Consider the following 24,371-nt stretch of genomic DNA (forward strand, 5'->3'; position numbering starts at 1 on the left):
TTCCCACGAGTTTATATGTTGTGGCCACGACAAAACTAAGTGAATCGAACATGTTCCCTCCCGGTCACTGTGTATAGTGCATTATTCGGGCCACAACTTGTGACTAATCAAAATTCAAACCTATTAAAATGGTGTTTTTGTAGCCTATATCTAAACATGTTCTATCACTGTGTAATTTGTATTTCCCTGTTTGGCTTTATAATTGGATAAAGGCCAGAAAAAATTAGCTTTAATCTAGACTTGCAATTTTAAATAAACCTATTCTTATGGATCATTGTGAAGGCTAGTATTTACCTTGTGAGATACATTATTTAAGATTTCAGAATGGTGCCAACATGTTGTAATAATGATTGTCCTACTATCCTCTTGAACCGCTGACACATCACTAATCAGTCAGCAACACAAATACCACTGCGGCCAGTAAGCTCCGCCATGCCAGTCCCCATCTCATGAGGGATGACATCACAGAGATTAGCTGTAACTCTCTGATTCCTGGTACAAACATTTCAAACACAAACACTCACACCAGTGGCAGAGCTTTCACTATCAATAGAGGCTTTGAGCATGCAGTGAAACCATTCCCTTGTTCCCCTATGGTGCGATGATACATTGTAAGAGCTGTGAATGGAACTGTCCAGTCATACTGCTAACATAATTCAAAGAGGGTAACAGCACTGAAACTCCTCAAGTTAACAGAAATCAGTTATTTGAATTACCACAGAGATTAAGACTGAGTAAGCAGAGTAGTTACAACCTGTTGTAATCTCGAGAATCAGAAGAAGTGTTCCTCCTCCACTGGCTTCAAAATGAGGTAAGAACTTAGATATTTTCTTTAGTTTGCCTTCCTGCTGTTCCAAGCTCTGGTCTTCTCCCCTCTTTCAGCATTGTAATTCACTTTAATGAAAGAATGTGCAGTTATAGTGGTGATTGATTTAGTCTGAAGCAGAACATTTGCACAATAATGTGCTCTATTACCTGCTTAATGAATTGCCTCTGTCCCGTTTGTACTGTCATAGAATGGAGACTCACATCCTGTCTAATTACACCACAAACGAATAACCTTATTTACATTGCGGTTGTCACACATGCGATTATTATCATGAACAATTTGCGGCCTAAATAAATGTATGAATTTGGATCCCCCACAGATCCAGTAAACTCTTTGTCCTGTGTGTTTCTCATATCGAGAGTATGCAGTAAATCTGTTATATTACCTGAATGACCACAATTATACAGATAAAGTTGATGTAATGGAAATACTTTCTTCTAACTTGGCATTTGAGCAGACAATAACACATTTTAACCAAATAATTTTTAGCTGTTGTTACTGAGGATTTATCAGACTAAATAATGTTTAAATCAGTGATAGAAGTATAACAAATAACTAAAGGTCAACTACTGTAGGCCTATGTTTGTGGAGCATTTTATAGCTACAATCTTTTTCTTCGTAATACAACATTTTTATTCCAAAATATATTATGATAATTTGAATAATAACAATAATTGTATTGGAATTTTTTTTTATAAATAAATATTTATTTAAATATGTAACATTAGCATATTTTAATAGTAGGCTCACAAGGCTCATGTCAAGATAAGTTTAGTGATTTGTCTGTTCTACCTGTTCTAGCTAAAGGAGTAACACCTTTGCCCGCTGCCCACAGTCCTGTTGGGAGAGGAAATCACAAGTGTGTTTGACTCTGCCCCCTCCTTGCAGCCGTTGGCCCCTTGCCGTGGCCATTAGGAAGATTCTCAGTCTTACTGGAGCAATGACAGGTGAAATGAAGCACAAAATACTCTCTGTGTTTCTTTTTTCCTTTCTCTCTCGCTTTGACACAAATTGGAATGAAAAGTATAAATATTCATAAGTAAAAATGTGAAACAGGCATAAAATAAGTCCAGTGAAAAGACAAAATATTCTCTTATTATCACTGGCTTGTTATACTTTTTAACATCTCACCTTGGATTATTTATTTTTTATTTGAGAGAGAAATTGAATGGATAAATTAAAAGCTATAAACATGCAACAAAAGTAACACGCAATATGCATATTCAAATCATTTTAAATTAGTACAGGCAATATTATTAATTAACTACGTTTTTAACTTAAATGAACATAATGCAGTTTTTACGTCATAAAGTTAATAAAATGCGTTTCTTGCATTGTTTAGTTGCGGAAAAGGTTTGTGGCCCGTGACATTGCGTGATATCCTGCCATTTCCTCACTTTCATGCCATTTGACCCTGACCTTTCCTTTCTTTTATCATTACATGTACCGTCAGATTGCAAAAAAATCAATGTCTGTCACCCTTTCTGGGATCACAAGACATTACATCCCCATGTTCTTTGATGACTTGTCTGTCACTTTGCATTTGGGCCATTGGCTCTGGAGCCGGTCAGGAGAGAGGGGAGGAGCCCCTCATTAACAGATTTCCCCCTCATATAAATATCAAAGTGCTGCAACCAGCCAACTGATATTAAATCCATATTTCATGCATTTCGCATATGGGGGCAATTATCAGTGACCGAAAAAAAATCTGAACATGAGGTATTTATGCATATTTAGCAGACAAAAACACAGAAATGCAGCTAAATGATTTGAAGGGGTGTCTGCATTAAGTAGATGGTAATAGGAACAAATGCTAATTGTTTGATTTTTTTTTTTTTTTTTTACATACAAAAACACAACTGCAATATGGTACTGCTGTTTCAAAACTGAGCAAATATCTTTAACTAATGAAATAAAAAAAAACAACTTAAAAAAAATTTCTTCAAAAAATATTGCATAAAGAATTGCATCATCGCAAAAGCACTATATAATTCTTCATACATTGGTCTTGTATTTGTATCCTTTGTTAAAAAAAAAAAAAAAAAAGTATTTGTTTTTGTAGACAAAAGCCGTTAAGAGAAAATGTCTCTGAGGGGCCGTCAGAGACCTCCTAAACTGGAGCGACTGGAGTCGGTCATGAGCCGGTTCTCTGGCAGCTTGGACCAAGATGATCTACAAGACGACCCAGAGGAGCTTGACTCAAGTGGCCATACTGACCTCTGTGGCGGTAAACTGCTGCTTCAGTGTGTCTTTGCGTCTATCGGTGACCTCATGACAGCTGACCTCTCAGCATACTGCTTTCATTATGTCAGAAGGAGAGTGAGTTGTACGATTCTAAATTGGACTTTTTGGAGCAGCATACTGTATAGTGCGATAGAAACATGGTCTCTGCACAGCTGATACTGAATCTAATGTAAGGAATATGATTTACATAATGCAAGCATAAATGCATGTGTCACGCTGGTTGCAGCAAGGAGAGTTAAGAAGCAGGATCTAATTCAGCAGTCCCTTTATTTAACAATTAAAATGAAATAACAGAAATGCAGGAGCACTGGATAAATGGAGGAGAACAAGATATAGACAGCCAACTTAAAATTGAAATGAGAACAGACAGGGATGAACAGAAAATGAGGGCTATATATACCCAGAGTGAGCTAAATAAATGGAACAGAAACAGGTGCGTAACTAATCAGAAACCAGGGAAACAAGTGAAGTTCCTAAATTTGGGAGGAGTGAACTCCACCAACGTAATTTAGGCATCTTGCTACCAGACTCAACTTCCAACCATTATTAGTCCCACTGGGGGTATATCTAAGCTCAAGTTGAGGCTGCTTCCTCGAGCCCTTCCACTGTGGACAGCAAGCCAAATAAGTTACACCTTAATAGATTAAAGATTGTATGGGCAAACGATTTTGTGAAACAAGCAAAGTGAACACAGACAAACGGGAACATAACAGAACCATACCAGAACACAATGAACCAAACATACTCCCGACAGCAGAATGCAGCACAATGCAGCAAGCTTAGAAAAACTGTTCACATATTTTTACTCTCAAATACTCAATTAAATGCTACTTTTAATTATTATCTGAATTTAATTACCAAATTTTTTTTACTTTCCTCCCATATAAAAACTGTCATATTTCTTAAAATTGTGACACCCAAAACATTCAACTCTGTTATACAAGTTATTGTTAAAAAACTTTAATATAATAATATATATAATAATATATAATTTAATATAATATAATAACATTATAAAAAACTGAAAATGTAATCAATGTAATGTTAATCAATAACAGTAAATTAAAATTTGGCCACAGCTGTCCCCTACTGAGTGAATTTAGACTAAATATGCAATTACTTGCAACCGTGCAACCAAATGGTTACCATGATTTTGCTGAGCCAGACATGCTCCTGGATCAACATATCAAAAATTTAGTTCTAACCATATAACCTAACTCTACCCAAAACATCCCAATCAGGAAATGATAGATGAATAACACTGGTGTAGAAGCACCTAACTGGTTGTAAGCCTAAACTTGACAAAAACTGGAAACTTGTCCCTCAAATCTGATTGGTTGATTGGAATGTTGTGCAGGATCTACAAAGTTGTTGATCCAGGAACATGTTGCACTTGGTGAAATCACACTCACCGTAACGCATCCTGACTTTTTAAATTTTTTTGGTTGATAAATGTAGTTTATTGAATTTCAATGTTTATTTAACGTTTCTTGCTAGACAAATCCAAGTTTTGTATACTGTATTTATTTAGACATGTCACATATTCTGGTAACAGTGTTGCAACAATTGCAAACCTCATAGAAAATAAATAGAAAATCCAGCTCATATAACATTTATTTTGATCTCCCGAGGATGACGATCAATTTTTTTTCCTGAATGTTAAGCACCTCACTGACCATTTGTTGAAAAAGTTTTTTGCCACTATTTTTTACTGTATAAAGTGCTGTTTATGCTCACTTCTAAATCAGTGCATGTTCATTAATATTTCCAGGAACAATATTTCATCAGGTAAAAGCTTACCAAAATCATTATCTGATACAGAGCAGATTTAGCCTTGAGAAACTTCAGAGCACACAGCATACTATACACCTCCAGCCGGAGTCTTCAATCGCTATCCTGCTGACAATCAAATGGAGCCTCTACATGCCATTACTGCACAACTTCAAAAGATAAAAAGCCAAACAAACTATTTCTAAAGTAGCTGTACTCTTTGATTGCTAAGATGTTATCAGCCAGTTTAAAATACAAGGCCAACATGAATCAGAATGATTACCACAACATAGGTGTGTGTCAATGTTTTCTTATTGATCTCAATAGCTCATATGATTATGCTGAGAAAAAATCACTACAGTGACTCATTTCAATATTATGATTACTTTCAGAATCAAGGAACATATCATTTCAAGCAATATACAACTTTCTTCCATTCAAGTCCCTGGATGGTGTTATATTTCTTGAAGAAGTGCCAATCCTGGTGCAGGTGACAGAGGTGGAGCGATTCACATCTACAAGGGTAATACAAATTAAAACACTACAAGTTAATCATTTACACATTTCTTCAACACTAAAAACGTTAGGAATTTTTTTTTAACTATGATGCTATTTTTTATAACAGGATTATTTGCTAAAGAACAAAAGTAAAATAATACTATGTAGTATTTAAAAAAAAATATCTATACATTTGTACCATGTATCATGATTAGATTAGTACAAAAACATAATTAGTTAGTTCTTGTTTCTCGAAATTATCCACTCAAAGGTGCTGAATCCCAACCTGTATACTATAGAGCTGAGCCACGGAAACTTCAAGTGGAAAATCAAGCGTCGTTTCAAGCACTTTCAGGCACTTCATCAGGAACTGCTCAAATTCAAGGCCCTCTTAAAAATCCCCCTGCCAACCAGAATGTAAGATGCACTGTATTAATTTCATCTTTATATGCATACAGTACACTCTCTCACAAACAAACCACAAGTCTTAAAAAACAAACTCGCTTCATTGCTTTTTGAGCTGCTAAGTGTTTTCATTTTTCAGTTGGGTGTACTCAATTTGTCCCAGATGTATTCTTGTTAGCGCCCCTAAACCCTACGAAAAACCCTTTTCTCAGCCTCAATGCACTGTTACCTCTCGGTTAATCAAATCAGAGGCGCTTTCACGGACACGCAACCCAAATCTTGTCAAATATTGACAGTCAGATTTCCTGTTTTTGACAGACACTCGGTCAAAAGGAGGTCATTCAAAGGCGGCAAACGGTTTCACGGAGGACACATACCAACATTACCACGAAGACCTGATGCTCTTGTCAAAGAGGAACAGCTCATCAGTAGAAAAGTTAAATGATTTATTTTAACTATTGTTTGAACAACTTAAATTGACATTGGCATGCATAAGTGTGCCATAGAATATCAATCAACCCTTTATACAAACTCTGCCCACAATAAAAAAAAAGTATATATTCACAATATATGGAGTAAACAGTTAAAAGGTATAATTAATGCTGGGAATATTTATAATTATATTTAAACACATATATTTTAGCTTTCTTTCTGATGTTTGGGTCTTTGTTTTGATCTTACAGTTGCAACTTGAGGACTACCTGAGGAATATATTGAAAAGGCCTTTATACAGGACACATCCTACAACGGTACTTTTTTCCTTGTATTTGCCCTTACGAAAAAGTACTGTGGCAGCACCATTTGATGGTAATACAATGTCATTGTCATGATATATAATGATACTGAATGATCAAAGAATGAATAAAACTTTTCTCATATCATCTATGTGCAGTACCATTGTCTGCCAATAGCCCTTGCATAAAAAAATAATGGTTCCGTTACCATTGTGTCACATGATGGCAGAATGAAGGTTCTGGAAGGAACTCTACCTGCTGTGTCCCCACTCATTAAAACAGGCTATTTTGTCGAGGACGCCTCTGAGAGGTGATTCCACACTTAGCTCAGTGCTTCACAGGCTAATTCTCTGACAGTCACATAATTAGCAATAGTTTGCAGGGCTAATTAAAGAGTACTTGTACCCAGAAACATTTTCCTCTGCTTCAATTTTCACCTCACACTTCCCTGACTAATTATTAAGGTAGAACTGGACTGTACAAAGCAGAAGCCAATTTGTGGTTCATTTTAGTCAGCATAACTGAAATGATTCAAAGAACCATGCTTAACTGAAATAATGATAAGCAAATTTTAAAGTAACTAGTGTGTGGCTTATACACATTTACCATAAAGCTGCTTTGAGGCTTATTGATGCTAATAATGCTAACTGCATTTTATTTCAGCTTGAATTTTTGGAAGTGAGTCAAATCTCATTTATTCAGGATCTGGGACCAAAAGGAATGTAAGAATGTACATAGTAACATAAAGTACAATAAAACAATCCTTGGCTTGATTAGTGTTTGTTCATTCATATGTTTGTTTGCCTTGACAAAAGTGAAGGTCTGATCTTAAAGAAATCAGGAGGAAACACATTCCCTGTATGTTACTGGTGCGGGTCCAACAGCGTTTGTTACCGGTGGTCCAAAAGGTGAGAACTCTTCTACATTCATTTACTCAGGAAATCATGTTTTTTAGGAAATCATAATACTGTGTCGAAAACCAGCCTTTTTTATTTTTCACCTTTGTTCACATCGTGAGGACAGAACATACTATCTTTCTGAGAAAAACACTTCAATCAGTAGTGTGTGATCTCCGTCTCTTGGTTTCATAAGTAAGAACACCAAGCCCTGAAATGAATACTGGTGAATAACAGATGCTGATGTTGAACTTCATCTGTGCAGACGGGGTTGTTATTGTTTTTTCTTTGACAAGCAACTACAGTAACATTACACTTACATAATTCACATAGCTCTTAAAAGCAAACACTAGAAGACTCTGCCCCAATTGAATTTTGCTCCTCGGATTGCGGCCTTGCTGAGCCTTTGGGTCGTGGCATGTCTTCTGTTGCGGTTGTTTACTTATTTAGGTTATTATGATGTTTTCCCACAGCTGATAGAATGGCTCTCCCCCTTGTTTTAGCTCTCATGTGGTGACTGCTTCATGTTTCAGATGGCTGGTGGTAAAAGACTCCTTTGTTCTCTACATGAGGCCAGAGGATGGCCAAGTAGGCACCGTGATTCTATACGATAAGGGATTTCACATCAAAATTGGGACCCAGGAGACCGGAGTCAGGCACGGAGTCACTATTGAGAATCTTTGCAGGCAGGTTGAGATAAATATGTTTTATACTGCGGATAATTCATCATGCAGTAATTGTTAGATAACATGCTTTCAAAACTCTCTCTCTCTGTGTGTGTGTATGTACTGTTAAATAAGTTAATTATATATATATATATATATATCATAGTTTTGCAGGGATTTTGCTTTAAAACAATAAAAAACATTTTTCCAGTGGGGTAAAGCTAAACTTATTTCAGCATTTTCAGTATTCTCTATAAACAAGTCTTATCTTAATAAAATTGTAAGATAATTGTAAGTTAAATAAATTTGTCTTGTTTAAAAGGTTGTTTTTTTGTTTTGTTTTTTATTTACAGGGCACTTACTATCAAATGCTCCACATATAGGCAGGCTCGTTGGTGGGGGCACTCCATAGATGAGTTTTCTCAAATGTTTGGACAGGACTTTCTGAGGGAAAACCGCCATGGGTCTTTCACACCTGTTAGAGAAAACACTACTTCAAAATGGTGATGAATTATGCATGCACAATAATTACTTAAAGGGATAGTTCACTTTGAAATTAATTTTTGGTATGTTTTAGCTTACCTCAAGGGCATCCAAGATGTAGGTGTCTTTTTTTTCCACAGTAGTTTCAATTTTTATATTTTTAGGTCAAACCGTTCTTGTCTGTCAGTCATATAATGCAGGTCTATGGTCATTATCTCAAAACACAAGCACAGAGTCCAAATTAAAACAATTCCCCGTCGTCCAAATTAAACAATTCCCCATCGTAAGTACACATTGATGGCCTAAGACACGAAACGAGCGGTACTGTTCGTTTTCTCACACAAACTGCTCGTTTCGTGTCTTGGGCCATCAACGTGTACTTACGATGGGGAATTGTTTAATTTGGACGACGGGGAATTGTTTTAATTTGGACTCTGTGCTTGTGTTTTGAGACAGTGACCATTGACCTGCATTATATGACTGACAGACAAGAACGGTTTGACCTAAAAATATAAAAATTGAAACTACTGCGGAAAAAAAGACACCTATATCTTGGATGCCCTTGAGGTAAGCTAAAACATACCAAAAATTAATTTCAAAGTGAACTATCCCTTTAAATATAATACTCCAATTAAAACTATAGAGGACACAGTGCATTCTTTCTAAATAAATTTGAATGTGCAGTATTTAATTTAATTTAAAATATTACATTAATCTCAGAAGTTCAACTAGTCCCTTATTCTTTGTTCTTTTTATGTCAACATGTGAGCAACACTTACCAGAACATTTTCTCTCAAATCTCTGTGAAGTACCCTGACACAGTTCTTAAATGAGGCACCCTGTGTTCCTTTTGAAGGTTTGTCAACGCAGCTGGATACTTTGATGCCCTAGCTGATGCCCTGGAAGGAGCAAAGGAGGAGATCTTCATCACAGCCTGGTGGTACAGATTAGAATCAGCATCAATTACTTCCCATGGTCCTAGCTTTTACAATTAAATGAGCAATGTCGCACTGCTTAATGTAGGCCAGTGGTAGCCAATAACCAGTAGCTAACCAAAACTGGCTAGTACAACCCTTCCAATGTTTATACCATGGTTAATTAAAATGAATTAAGCTATTAATTAATTATATGCATCGTGCATTCAGAGCTTTTATGCGCGCTAAGTTCCCACCCGAACTGAATGGACCAATTATCAGCACAATTTCGACGCTACGGCGATGATAAAATGTGAAACCCAGACAGTCAAACATGATGTTAAATAGCCACATAAACTAAAAAAAGATGGTTTCACTTTATTTTGATGGTCCCTTTAACACATTCTGTTGACTATTAGTAACGTCGCACTTACTTGTCTACTAACTCTCATTAGAGTGTTAGTAGAGTATTAGTAGACTGGTAGGGTTATGGTTAGAATAAGTTGACATGTCTGTTGGAGGAGCATCACAATAAAGAGTTAGCAGATATTAAGCAAACAGACTAGTACTGTAATACTAGTACTGTAAAACTGCAAATTTACTTCTAGTCAACAGAATGTTAAAAAATGACCGTCAAAATCAAGTGTTACCAAAAAGAGTGATGAAAAGAGGAGACAACCATCTTGCATCAACATAAATTAGAAAGCTTTTTAAATTACCAGCAACACTAGAATTGATCATGTTTAATTGGCCTAAAATAACAACATTGGCCTAATGAGGATCCATTAATGGTCTCACCTGTTATTATAACTTTATATTACAAATGTTACTGTAAAATAATTACAAGAACTTTGGTGCATTTTCATAAAGGCAAGTACTAGGTAGAATCAAAGCTTTAAAGTCTGGACCTTCTTGAATTATTGACCAAACAATCAGTTTCCCCCATGTGTAAAATGTGTAATGATGACTAATATTAGGAAAAACCTGGCCTTCAGATACTCCAAGAGCCAAAATCATTAAGAGCCTGAGGAACTGTTAAGGAGAAGGAAATATGAATTATGCCTTAAATGTGACAGAAATAAAGAATGAAAGTTGTGTGGAAACTGTTAAAGGTTTTTAAATTGGTTTTGGTATGATCCTCAGGTTAAGCCCAGAAATCTTCCTCAAACGACCTGTAGTAGATGGGAACATGTGGAGATTAGACCATGTCCTCAAGCGAAAAGCAGTGAGTCTGAACACCTGCTCAAATCTGGACTTCAGCCAGTTTAATTTTACTTCTCACACATCCATATATTGTGTTGCACCTCACAGTTCACCCAGTTCTCTTTGGTTTTCCCAGTCCGAACGTTGTTTTAACAACATTTTGTCTTTCGTCAACTCAGCAACAAGGAGTGAAGATCTTTGTCCTGCTCTACAAAGAAGTCGAGGTAGTGATGGGTCTCAACAGCGAGTACACAAAGAAGACCCTGATGGGACTTCACTCTAACATCAGGGTGAGTCGATCAGTATGTCAAACATTGTCAAAAGCAGAATTATGCCCAGAAATGACAGTATTACAGAGGAGACCCGTCCCTCCGAATCAGCTTCCCACTCTTACGTGTACCCATATCTCTCCAAGAACTAAGGCTCGATCAAATCAAATCATAGAAAGCACGAGAACACCTAGTGTGCCCACTACTTCCCCTCCAGACACAGGAGTAGCATGTTACTTAGATCGTGTTTGGACATTGCCAAAATACTCTCTAGTAGAATGACGGGGATCACTCTGTTGGGAACCCTACGGATTGTGTCTGAAGATGGTCAGGTTCTCCCTTGCCGATTGTCTTTATAAGAGCCTGGGGCTGCAAGTCTGCTTCCTCCCCTGGTGCCACAGAGCTTCTATGGCACCATAGTGCTGTGGTATTCATCACCGTAGCACCCCAGGCCGGTGTGTGATTGACATGCCGTCACATTATCTTATTGGAGCGCTGGTTGAGTCTGGGCAGAGGAGTGACACTGGGAAGTGGCTTGGGATCCACACCCCAAGGACGTGTGCGGAAAAGCAGCTGGATGGAGGTATTCCTGGGCCCTGCTGGTGTAGAAACACCTGCCAGGGGCGGCGTCCTCTGGAGGCTCTGCCAAAGCTGGTGAAGACGCAGCTGCTTCGCACAAAAGTTGACACCATCTACATTGTGGTGTTATTTTTGGCTGAGAGCCCGCTGTATTTCGTTAGCTCATATTTAGGAAATTTGGTCAATCGACAAAAGTTAAACTCTAAAAAAAATTTTTTTGTTGTTATGACAACTTGAATGAAATTATGTTAAACCAACAAACTATACTGAGTTAGAGGAACTCATAACATGTATGCAAATCTTTTCAAACTCAAAAAATGTAGTCACTCCAACTACTTGAGTTATAGCCCTGGAACCAATTTATCTGATCTATTTCAGTTAAATCCACGCTATTATAACACATACTAAATGTAACTTATTTATAAAGTTAATGTGTAATGTAATGTAACTGCATTAGCGCAGTCATTGCTCATAGAGTCAATGTAGTGTTTACTTCATTTCATAAACTCTTCTATCAAAATGGTAACCACAAAAATGTCAGCATTACAGAAACTCTTTAAAATGTCAAACATAACAGCATTAAACACTAACAGGTCTTTCCATTCACTAAAAAACACATAAAAAACACTTAATTTCAACATTTATTCTCCTTATACAGTATAATGCAAAGCATGCAGGGAACTAGAAATACACTACCGAAGTTTCAAAGACAATTTCATTAAGTTACTCCAACTTAATAATAAAAAAAAATCAATTAAAGCAAAAAAACAAAAAAACAATTATATTACACACAATAATAATGATCAACATTATTATGCCGACAAAATTGTTTAATTAAATCAATAAATTAGAATTTTTAACTTGCAACCATGCATTTATTTAAGTTGTGGTAACAGGTCCCCTGAATTACTTTTTAGCGTGCGTGTTTATCAGTTTGTGTCTTGTAAAATCTATGATTGAATGATTGATTGATTCAAAGAACTTTCTGGCAATCCACACATTCATATATGTTCTGATTGAATATTGTATATTTTGGCACATATTCAGAAGTACTTGTATTTCATGTACCGTTCAAAAGTTTGGGGTTGGTATAATTTTTTTGAAAGATTTATGCTCACCAAGGTTGCAATTATTTGACAAAAAATACAGTGAAAACATTAACATTGTGAAATATTATTACAATTTAAAATGTTTTCTAGTTTAATATATTTTAAAGTGTAATTTATTTCTGTGACGGCATAGCTGAATTTTCATCAGCCATTACTCCAGTCTTAAGTGTCACATTATCCTTCAGAAATCATTCTTATATGCTGATTTGGTGCTCAAGAAACACTTATTATTATTAACACTGAAAACATTTGTGCTGCTAAATATACTTTTTTCATGATTCTTTAATGAATAGAAAGTTCAAAAGAACAGCATTTATTTGAAATAGAAATATTTTGTAACATTATAAATTTTTTACTGTCACGTTTGATCAATTAAATGTTCCTTGTTGAAAAAAAAGTACTGACCCTAAACTTTTGAACATTTGTGAATGTGTAAATAGTATTTTAGTGTTGTGCATAACAAACATACAAGAAATGACTGAGCAGAATTGTAGCATTCTGAACACACCCTCAGTTTTTTTTCTTCTTTAATAAAGAATTTCCCAATGCTTTGTGGATTTGAGAAAATGAACCTGACAAGCTGTCCATCTCTACTGATTGACAGGTCATCCGACACCCTGATCACATGCCCTCCACTGTTTTGCTCTGGGCTCACCATGAGAAGTCGGTGGTGATTGACCAGTCACTGGCCTTCCTGGGAGGGATTGACCTGGCCTACGGAAGATGGGATGATTCCCAACACCGACTGACTGATGTGGGGAGTGTGAGAAGAAGCCCCCAGCACAGTCCTGCTCTCTCCCCCAGTCTCACTCATGTAAGACCACCACTATTATTAGTGGTACTTTTTGAGGCAAAAATCACTATTACTATTCTACATACAGTTATATATCTCATAACCCATTCTTCTCCTGTAATACACTACAGTTCAGAAGTTTGTGGTCAGTAAGAAAAAAAATTAAACTATGCTCACAAAAGCATTTATTTGATCAAAAATATAGTAAAATAGTAATATTGTGAAATATTATTACAATGTAAAATAACTGTTTTCCGTTTTAAAATATGTATTTATGTGATGGCAAAGCTGAATTTTCAGCATCATTACTCCAGTCTTCAGTGTCACATTATCCTTCAGAAATTATTCTAATATGCTGATTTGGTGCTCAAGAAACATTTATTATATTATTACTGATCCCAAACCTTTGAAGGACTTGACTTTGAAGGACTGGACTTTTACCTGACTATTATCACTTGATATTTTCATCTGGTGGATAATAAAACAGGAAAAACAATCCCATGTATTCTTACAGTGTCAGAGAGCATTTTGAGGCCAGTAATACCTCTTTTATACCAGAATGGTTAACGTTCTGGAGCCAGAGCCCATTCTTTGCCAGTTCTTAGCCAGGCAAACTGAAGACTGTTGCAAACCGTCTGCATGTTTCCACAGGTTTTAGAAACGAACGGTGACGTACTGCTGCTACACGTTGTTTACCTGCGTAACCAGTGTAAATATAAACATTGTGCGTCCCAGTGTTTGTGTAGGCAGTGTGGCAACTATGTTTAGCTTTTTTTTACAGTACAGGGAGTGATAGCAGTGTTACACCACAGTCTGTGACCTATTGAATCTCGTAGAATTTTATCCAATAGAAACTACTCTGAATGACCTACCACAGGGCAAACACAACTCGCATTTTGATCAGAAAATGTAAAAATGTAGTAATTATTCCTCTTATCAATAATGGATTAAACAAACTTAAAGTGTAGGATAAAGTTTTGATGAGTCCCTTGAGATTAATATTTGTTGGATTCAAATAATAAAATTAAAAACATAATCCTTGTTATTCCCTATATGGATTTATATACATAGAGAGGGTAGGCTATATCAGAAATAGATGATACCACTTCTTCACAGAGGCAAAAGTGAATTGGACAGGAATAAACTTGTAAATGTGACCCATTGCGAGTGTTAGCCAACAGTGTCTTTGCAGTGTTTGTCAACATGCCATGCTATTGCCAGCTGGGTGTTTCTGATATCTGTCAAAGAACTCAATGGGGGAAGTCGACACACACCTGACAAACGTCTGCTAAAGCCTTCTCTAAACATGTGGACTAATGCACCAATTCAATTCAATTTGATTTGTATATAGTGCTTTTCGCAATACATGATCATTAACAAAATGTCATGTAAAATTATTATTACGTATTTATCTTTGTTATGTTATATATTGATTTGTGATTTATACTTGAAAGCATTGACAGCTAACCTGAATTACAATTGTAGTGATTTCTATTTTGTATTGCTGTTCTAACAATGGTGATCATAAAGGACTGGTCCAGACTGCATTTCAGTTGTATGCTTACTGGGATTGATTTTGCGGCTGGTGATTCAGGGCCTCTGCCTTCTTATTCTTTTCTTTTCCCAACGAGCAAACGTAAAATTGCAATTACGGAGCATCTGGGGCACCCTTGAAGGGCCTGCGGTTGATAATTCCAGTCCTTCTCGCTGGGCCTTTCCTTCCCCCCAGAGAGCTGCATTAAACATAAAGGCCCTACATGGATGAGTGAGTCAACAAATGACTGGGGCCACTAAATGGGAGCTTGATTTTCGTCTTTATGCCACCTCTCCCGGCCTGCTGCCTACCTGCCTGCCGTTGTGTCATTAAATATGGGTCTGAGCTTTTAAATAAACATGATTTGAACCCTTCAGATGAAGGCACTTATTGCATTTACTAAGGGGCTTCTCTTTGCATGCTTGAGTGACTGTATCTATCAATGCGGGGCTCCTCAGCTGTAAAATCTTTGCTAATATACATGAAACTGTTACAGCTGTTGGTCTAACCTTTCAAAACGTCTCCTAAGGAGCACAGTGATATTTGCACTTAATAAAATTATGCCCACCAGGAGAATAGTGCTCTGACATTTGCCATTTGTCAAGTCGAGGGCACTATGATCCCCCATGAGCCATTAACTCGCACACATCAGAGGGCATTTTACCCTCGTTCAGACTCCGCTCAGCAGACTGGAGTCACTTACACTATCGTTTAAGTCATAGCTTCCCTGGGCTGATGCCGCACGGGTGGCCATTACCACTCTCTACGTACTGCAGGCTGACAGCTAGCCCGATATATCAGCCACATATAGATAACATGGACGTTTTAACTGTTGAATTTTTCAGAACGTGTGAAGAAAAAGATGGTCTTGGTTCTTTGGCCCTCTGTTGTGCACCAGTGAGAGACTTATGTCTCTAACCATTTATTGTATTTTTTTAATAATACTAAACAGTGTAGATAGAATCAAGTCAAGCAGACAGCCCAGACATTGCATACATGTGAGATTTTGAAAATACTACACTAAAAGTGCCCAGATGGAATAATGTTTGTGGTGGAGCATAAGTGTTCTCACAATAATCGAAAAACTAGACATTTTTAATGTGTAAGGAATGGAGAAGTCATGGGAAAAAAAGTAATATATTTCCAAAATGAAATGAAATGTTCTAGTTAAGTTAAAGGGATAGTTTATCCAAAATGTTTAATTCTGTCATAATTTACTCACCCTCATCTGACTTTCTTTCCTCTGTGAATCACAAATGAAGTTATTTTGAAGAATGATGCTAACAAAATAGTTTTGGTGACCATTGACTTCCATTGTATGAACAAATTACAGACATTTCTCAAAATATCTCCTGTCATTCAGGTTTGGAATAAATTATATTTTAGGGTGAACTATCCTTTTATGCTTAATAATTTAATGGATAGTAATTACTCTTCTTGTGTGAGTGCAATTTCTATACATTTAAAATGTTCTCTTTTTAAATAGAAATTTAAAGCTTTCGTCCGCAACTTTTGGCGCTATAGCGGTTAATAAACAGAACTGCACTTGTCTTGCGGAATAACATTGTAGCCTGAGCTACTTCTCTTTGTTAATGTCTATGATGAGGCACGCAGGTACTGGGCTACGGTGCGACCCAAACCAGTCTAAGGGCGTTTTTCCACTGGGTTCGTTTGCTGCGGTCCGAACCCGAGTGCGCTAGTTCCCGGCGCCCCCCGCAGCGTTGGTCTGGTTTCACACTCAATTAGTTGTATCGAACCCAGGTGCGTTTGCAGTGATCTTACGTCATCGCAAACGCACACGGAAAATGCATGGATAATACAACTCGACTGAGCATAGCTGTAATTTGTCTGTTTTTGTGGTGCTATTATGCACAACATAGTGAGAGACATCACCTCTTCAGTGTCCCACAACGTTCCCTTGCCACTCATGGTTGTCGTGTGTGAGGAAACAATGATATCGACAGTGATACGCATGCGCGGGATACTATACTTCCTGAACAAGCGCGCACCCGAGTCCGTGTTGCTTGCACATTAACGCGAACCGCGCCACGGTTCGGGAGCAACCGAGCTCAGACCACCTCCTCCAGGTAGTCTCGGGTTCGGTACTCTAGTGCGCACCCGGGTCCGATGACAGTTAAGGGCGCTTTCACACTGGCAGTTTAGTGCGGACCGGGGCACGGTTCGCATGAAAAATCGCTAATGTGAACGCTATCAATATCATTGTTCACCCGCCCTAAGGGCGCTTTCACACTGGCAGTTTAGTGCGGACCGGGGCACGGTTCGCATGAAAAATCGCTAATGTGAACGCTGTCATCGGACCCGGGTGCGCACTAGAGTACCGAACCCGAGACTACCTGGAGGAGGTGGTCTGAGCTCGGTTGCTCCCGAACCGTGGCGCGGTTCGCGTTAATGTGCAAGCAACACGGACTCGGGTGCGCGCTTGTTCAGGAAGTATAGTATCCCGCACATGCGTATCACTGTCGATATCATTGTTTCCTCACACACGACAACCATGAGTGGCAGGGGAACGTTGTGGGACACTGAAGAGGTGATGTCTCTCACTATGTTGTGCATAATAGCACCAAAAAAACTGACAAATTACAGCTATGCTCAGTCGAGTTGTATTATCCATGCATTTTCCGTGTGCGTTTGCGATGACGTAAGATCACTGCAAACGCACCTGGGTTCGATACAACTAATTGAGTGTGAAACCAGACCAACGCTGCGGGGGGCGCTGGGAACGAGCGCACTCGGGTTCGGACCGCAGCAAACGAACCCAGTGGAAAAACGCCCTAAGGGCGCTTTCACACTAGCACTTTTGGTGCGCACCCGGGTTCGAATGACGTCAGAGTTCGGTTCGTTTGGATGATGTGAACGCTGTTTTCCGAACTCGGGTGCGCACCCGCGAACCGTACTCGAGTCCGCTTAAAAAGGTGGTCTGGGGTACGGTTCATGTGAACTCGGGTACGGTTCGCTGCTGATATGAACGCAATTGTACCAAATCGCGGAAGTGAACCGCTATTGATGACGTATAATCTGGTGCGTGCCTGCGTGCGTGTGTGTTTAACAACTGTAAAAGGGTCTATATACACTTACCTTGACGAAAAGCGGGATTGACGCACTGCAAGCAGAGAGATGATTTCTGCTTGCCTCCACAAAAATTGTCTTCGGCAGGCGGGCGGACATCCCGACATCCCGCTGTCTTTGGAACGGATTTAATACTTTTGCGGCAGACAGACGCAAGTGTGTTTCTGTATCTTTTCTTTGAAAACAAAACCAAAGGTTCCAAAAAAAAAAGAACAAATGTGAAGCGAGCAATTCTATCCATTTTGACGCCTTTTCATAGCGGTTACCAAGCAACACGAGTACGCGCCAGCTGCAGCATGATGACGTAAGAGTACCGCGGTTCGGATACAAATAATATAATGTGAACACAGTCCATCGGGGGCAGGGGGAGGGGGGAGCAATCGAACTCAGGTTCGAACCAGGCAATCGAACCAAGTGTGAAAGCACCCTAAAATAGTCTGAATATTCAGGATAAGACATACACACGGGTTGGAAAAGGATTCATGATATACTTGCTTAATATGTAAAGAAAATACAGTTTGTACATTTTGAAAAAGTTACGGACTGCAGCTTTAAATTTAATTTATTTTATTATTATCATATTAATTATATTTATATTTTTATCCATGCAAATTCATTTGTCAAAAGGTGTGGGATGCCTGATCCATGCATTTTTGGGGGGCTAATATTGCCCACAACACTTTGCACCACAGAACAGGAGCAGTTTGTCAATTTCATGTCTACTTTTTTAAGAAATTGAGACTGTTTCCCACAGCAGTTATAAAATATATGAACCTAATAGTATCATTTTTACTAATACATTTTTGATCATCAGCCATGTACATATTTTTGGTGCATACAATATTTATTGGGATGCAGGAATGAGCTTACTAAATAGCAAAACATATGTCTTTTCTGTCTTATCTATGTTTTATACGTGTTCATTTTTGTTCTGTAGCAGTCAGTTGCCATGGTGGAGGAGGGCGAGGAGATGAAGATTAATTTGATAGTTGAAGAAATTCAGACTGGAGAAGGAGGAGATTCAGGCTCAGTGGAGGATCCAGGTGAGATCTGTGTGAGCTTCACTTTGCCCATAGAGGAGGAACAGGGAGAAAACAACAGAGGAAGACTGCTAAGAACGCCATCAGAGAAAAGTCGCCACAGCTCTGATGGAACAGAGTCCAGTAAGAGAAATTCAACAAAATAAATGGTTATATAGATATGATTATATTTTAAATACTATATTTATTTTATTTTGTATTTTATTTTATCTATACATTTATAAAGCTTATTTTTTTTCTAGTTTATTTAGCTATTTTGTTTGGTGCCGATTGTGGTGCAATTAATTACATAACAGAGACTGTGTTTGTGTTCTGTGTGTAGAACATCACTGTAGGAATAGTCCTAATTCCAGGACCCCTCTCACTCGGGAATGTTACACCAAGAGCTTGTCTCTGCATTCCAGCGATTCATACTATCTCGGCCTTCATCACTCTCTCCCTTTGCCTAATGGTTAGTACACAAGCATTAAAACCAAACACATCTGTGTGACATGCAAATATTGACACATAAATCCAGTATTCATACACAACTTAACCTTATTATTCATTCACTGAAGCTGACGTTCAATGACCAGCTATGAGAACTAATCAATCTTTAAGTTTATAAATATATTAATTGCTACATCTGTGTGATGTCGACTTGTTTTAGAGACCAGTTCCCTGAGAAGTTACATAGGCAGTACTGAACTCTGTGGAGAGACTCGTTTCTGGCACGGCAAAGACTACTGCAACTTCATCCTCAAAGACTGGGTCAAACTCAACAAGCCTTTTGATGGTACGGAACAGCTGAATTAAACACGACTGGTGCACATCTGTAATATCACAACCACAGCCAAAAAAATTTAAATGTAGACCTCAGCTGATTTATTTTGCATTACAAAAATATCAGGACACATTCAAATTTCGGTGTTTCCCGAAACAGTGAATCTTTAGGCCTTAAGACAAAAAACTAGCAGAAGAGACAAAAATGACAACGACACTACACATTCTTTGATATCTTAAGTCAAATTCATCAAATGAAGCAATCTCTCCAACACAGGAATGAGGGAAAGAAGACACAGAAGTCGTTTCCAACAATCCCATTCTGTAGTCAGTATGGGGTTATTTTCCCAGCTCTATTCTCTTGCCAGAGGGAGATAACTTTATTTTTGCATCTCTGCTTTGTAAATGTGAAGTCCTGGTTTTGCACATAGTGCCAACTGGGTAGGACACAGCAGGAGAATGGAGGAGTCTGATAGATGAATGTAGTGAAATACTCTAAGATGGTTGTGCATTGTCAAAGACGGTGAAAGAGAAAAACCACACTGGGATGCCTTCAAAAGGCCTGTCTGTCATCTCTGTATAACCTGAGATGTATATCTTGGCCAGGACACTCCTGCAAAAGAGATTTTAATCTCAGTGAGGTTCTGGTTAAATAAAGGTTAAAAAAAGAAATATATATAATTGTTTGGTTAATGTTATTATGCATTATAGCGGCTGTTTGTTGTTTATTTTTCTGGTTAAGACTTCATTGACAGGTATAAGACACCTCGGATGCCCTGGCATGATATTGGGGTGGTGGTTCATGGGAAGGCTGCAAGAGATATTGCACGACATTTCATTCAGAGGTGGAACTTTACAAAGGTAGGAGATATTAGATATGTTCTTGGCTATCTTACGGTGCGTCCGAAATCGCGTACGGTCTGAGTAGGCACTACATTTGAATTTGAACTTACTTCACGACCATTAAAAAAAAGTACATTTTATATAGTATGAGTGTCTGTAGTATAATCCGCCCAAATGTACATCCACCATGTTGTCATTATCATGTGACCTACCAGCGTTAGTTGCGTCGCTTCACTTCCATTCATAAATCCTCTCCTGTGGCCTCATGGGATAGTAAAGTGTCCATCAAATGCGCACTTGAGAATATCGCCGGAAGTAGTAGGTCATCCGGGGACTTTTCACCTGCTGTTTTTTAAAAACTGTGTATTCAGACATACTACTCTGTTGGTGCACTGTTTTTCACATGCTATATAGTAGGGACGTATTCGATTTCGGACGCAGCGTTAGTCCTTCTCAATAAGATTAAATGCAAAGGAAATCCTGAGAAAAAGAAAAATCTCTAGAGTTTCAGAAAATTGTGTCCCAGAAAATTGTGTCCAAGAAAATTGTGTCCCAAATTGTGTTCAGCATTGTCAAGATATCAAATGTCAAGATATTTGCATCAGGTTATTTCAAGATCAGATGTTCTGAGCTGTACGATCTAAGTTTATTTCAGAACTCTACTCTTACTCTACCTAAATTACTCTTTTTAAACAACTTTGGAAGAAACCTCGGAGTAAAACCTCAGAAATGAGAACCTGCTGAGCTGAAAGAACAACCTATGAGCAACATAATTTTCATCTGGGGGAGTTTTACATTTAAAAGCATATGTATTATAAGAGTGTTGCAAAGTGTATTGGCCACATATTGTATCGTTTGCTATACAGTATGACTATAAAGCATATCCACTTGAATGTCCAGAAAAATCACTTTCTTAAATGGTTAGAAGGTGCACAAATACCACCTCCATTCAGAACTCTAATTGTAAGAATTAAAGATCAGAGCGCATGCATGAAGCCGAGGTTTCCACCCTCTCTCAAGTGTGTTTGAATAACCATCTTTATTAGCTTGAGCTTAGCACCCCCTGCAGTTGCTCATTGTGTCCTGTTCTGAATGCAGTCAGCATTCAATGGCCGCCCGTACTCTCAGCCCCCTTTTAGAGCAATTAGAGGCCTTTTTACTTTGATTGTTCAGTAATTGAATTGGTTTGAGGCCTGTATGATTTCCTTTGGATTATGCCAGTCATATTTCAGGCTTGGCTACCGATCAGACACTCTGCTGGTGAATAATTAAAGGAGAGGAAGCCAGGTGTGTGTGCGGCAGACGAGGACAAACAAAAGAAAGTTGAATGCCTCTGATGAGGTGTTTAGTGGAAATGAGAATTTACGGCTCAAAGACAGACCAGTCTCATTTATATCTTTTGCTGTTGATTAGGGAACACCACTTGTCACATTCACAACAAAGAAAGTATTTCGAAGTGGGAACAATCCTGTCAGTGATTTGTGTGGATGGCATTATGAGATAGCCTATATTACAGGACTTTCCATACAGTATATATCAAAAGTTTGGGGTTTGTAAGTTTTTTTAATGTCTCTTAAGCAAGTAACTATTTTCTTATTTGAATATATTTTAAAATGTAATGTAGTATGTAATGTAATGTAAATCTAGCTGAATTTTCAGCATCATTACTCCAGTCTTCAGGGTCACATGATCCTTCAGAAATCATTCTAATATAACGATTTGCTGCTCAAGAAAAAAAATCATATTGTTATCAATGTTGAAAACTGTTCATTTATTTGAAATAGAAATCTTTTGAAACATAAGTGTCTTTACTGTCACTTCTGATATTTTGATCTATTTAATGCGTCCTTGCTGAAAAAAAAGTATTTTGAATTAAAAAGTATTAAGCTCTTACTGACCAAAAACATACGGTATTATACAGTATACTGTAATAATAACAATATTTGCATGAGTTCTGAATTAAACTTGTATAAACAATTCAATTTACATTGTAAAATACATTATCCTGCAGTATCTTGTCATCTGACCTTTTATTAAATATAACATCTGAGTTTTATTTGCCCTTTATTTATGAATAATGCATTTGTACACCTGTGCTAATCTAACTTGCTATTATCTAATGTTATCACAGAACTTTCCATCTCCAACCATAAGATCAGTGTTTTATGATCTGCACCTGTAATACGAAGAAAAAAAAATTGAATTAGTTTAAGTCCAGCTTTTTTTAGAAGTGTGGTGATTCAAACATGTGATTCACTATCAAGGTCACTGGAGTTATAAGTATCGCTTGGGCAGCTGCCAACAGCCCGTGAGCAGAGTTAATGTTAGTTCTCCCTCATCAGGGCTCAATGGATTTTAATCAACACATTATGCCAGTTGTTAATTGCCTGAGAACCATCTGTTTATAACCACACGGCCCAGATTACCGCTTGCCCACAGTGTAAGCTGACATGGCGTACAGCTCGCTAATTTGCACCATGAGCACTTCCTTCAAGAGGGGTGAAAACGTCAAGTAAAATAAAACTTCCAAAGAAACTCAAACTTAAGCGAACAAATCCTTTTTTCTCACTTTGTTTTAATAACACTGTTACAGAACAGAACAGAACAGAACAGAACAGAAAGTCTAGATGAATGAAGAACACATTCGTCTTTTATGTGACCACCAAATATCATGGAAAGCATTGAAAATGCTAAAAAATATTGTTTCTCCCATATGTAGATAATTGGTAGGAAGTGGCAACATCATTTTCCTTTGTTTCCCAGGAAACAAAGCTTGTCTCATGTTCAAACAACCTTTGAACCATGTGCCGGGCCCAGTTGAAAACAGTCTGAGTGTAGTCTAGTTAGGACAATAGCCATTAAAAACCTAGTTTCGCAAACCCTTCACACACACGGCCATCAATTTACTGTAATCAGCGGCACTGTCTAAGACTAAACAGAGGAGACTTTTATTCAGCCTCAAACAAGTGCTCTATCTCTGGGGAGTGGAGGTAGCAGGCAGGGGTTGATGGTCAGCCCAACAGGCTATCTGGATGTGGCACAGTAATTAGCGCTCTTTAGGGGTGTGATTTTTGGAGTCTGCGTCGGGCATTCTGTCTGATCCCAATCAACTCTTCTTTTATTTGCTAGCTGGTGAAGAAGCGGTCGGGGGTGACGTGCTACCCCTGCCTCATGCCCAAGTCTCTCTCCGCACCCATGGTGCCAGCTGAGTACCACGGCAAATCCACACAGGCTAACGTTCAGGTGAGATTTCAACACCAAATTACATGAGTTTCTGCTTTGTACTGGCAATATTAAGTTATCCATCATTTTTTTGAGAAATGTGTGTTTTGTGATAAGTCATTCCTTGCGATTCTATTTATTTCCCCCCCAAAAAAACTAAAACAAGGTTTTGAGATCTGTGTGCCAGTGGTCTATTGGGTCAAAGGTCCATGAGGAGTCCATTCATTTGGCCTACGTATCAGCCATCCAGAACAGCAAACATTTCATATATATAGAGGTAAAATACATAACCACAAGCAGTGTTGCGTAATCAGATTAAAATTTTCAAGTAACTTTACTAAACTTACTACAGCTACTTTTACATTTATTCATTTACACCTCTCCTGTCCCCATGTTGAAATAAAAATCAGGAGTGAGATGCAGAGGCGTTATGTGCGCTGTGTAAACATTGTAGTTCTAGACTAAATGTAAGAATGCATTTACTCATCTCAC

At 38.0% G+C, this 24,371-nt stretch overlaps 1 protein-coding gene across 4 annotated transcripts in view; it reads left to right on the forward strand.

Annotated features, from left to right (window-relative positions):
- The first annotated feature begins 605 nt into the window (after nt 1-605).
- Nucleotides 606-24,371, forward strand: part of LOC309503750 (phospholipase D1) — a 28,016-nt gene continuing 4,250 nt past the window's right edge. For 2 of the 4 annotated variants that reach the window (XM_082176534.1, XM_082176537.1), the window contains exons 1-21: nt 606-811; nt 1,631-1,776; nt 2,892-3,056; nt 5,236-5,366; nt 5,613-5,758; nt 6,065-6,182; nt 6,430-6,495; nt 7,144-7,202; nt 7,296-7,388; nt 7,910-8,062; nt 8,395-8,544; nt 9,381-9,464; nt 10,582-10,663; nt 10,821-10,931; nt 13,203-13,412; nt 18,950-19,175; nt 19,375-19,503; nt 19,702-19,827; nt 20,557-20,675; nt 23,787-23,900; nt 24,046-24,156. In XM_082176534.1, the coding sequence (XP_082032660.1) occupies nt 2,912-3,056; nt 5,236-5,366; nt 5,613-5,758; nt 6,065-6,182; nt 6,430-6,495; nt 7,144-7,202; nt 7,296-7,388; nt 7,910-8,062; nt 8,395-8,544; nt 9,381-9,464; nt 10,582-10,663; nt 10,821-10,931; nt 13,203-13,412; nt 18,950-19,175; nt 19,375-19,503; nt 19,702-19,827; nt 20,557-20,675; nt 23,787-23,900; nt 24,046-24,156 (2,373 nt within the window). In that variant the 5' untranslated portion in view covers nt 606-811; nt 1,631-1,776; nt 2,892-2,911. Of the gene's footprint in view, nt 812-1,630; nt 1,777-2,891; nt 3,057-5,235; nt 5,367-5,612; nt 5,759-6,064; nt 6,183-6,429; nt 6,496-7,143; nt 7,203-7,295; nt 7,389-7,909; nt 8,067-8,394; nt 8,545-9,380; nt 9,465-10,581; nt 10,664-10,820; nt 10,932-13,202; nt 13,413-18,949; nt 19,176-19,374; nt 19,504-19,701; nt 19,828-20,556; nt 20,676-23,786; nt 23,901-24,045; nt 24,157-24,371 lie in introns of all 4 variants that reach the window. The other 2 variants (XM_082176536.1, XM_082176535.1) reach the window with 2 other exon arrangements.

This window comes from Leuciscus leuciscus (genome assembly GCF_965113295.1).
Source record: "Leuciscus leuciscus genome assembly, chromosome: 7".
NCBI lineage: Eukaryota > Metazoa > Chordata > Actinopteri > Cypriniformes > Leuciscidae > Leuciscus > Leuciscus leuciscus.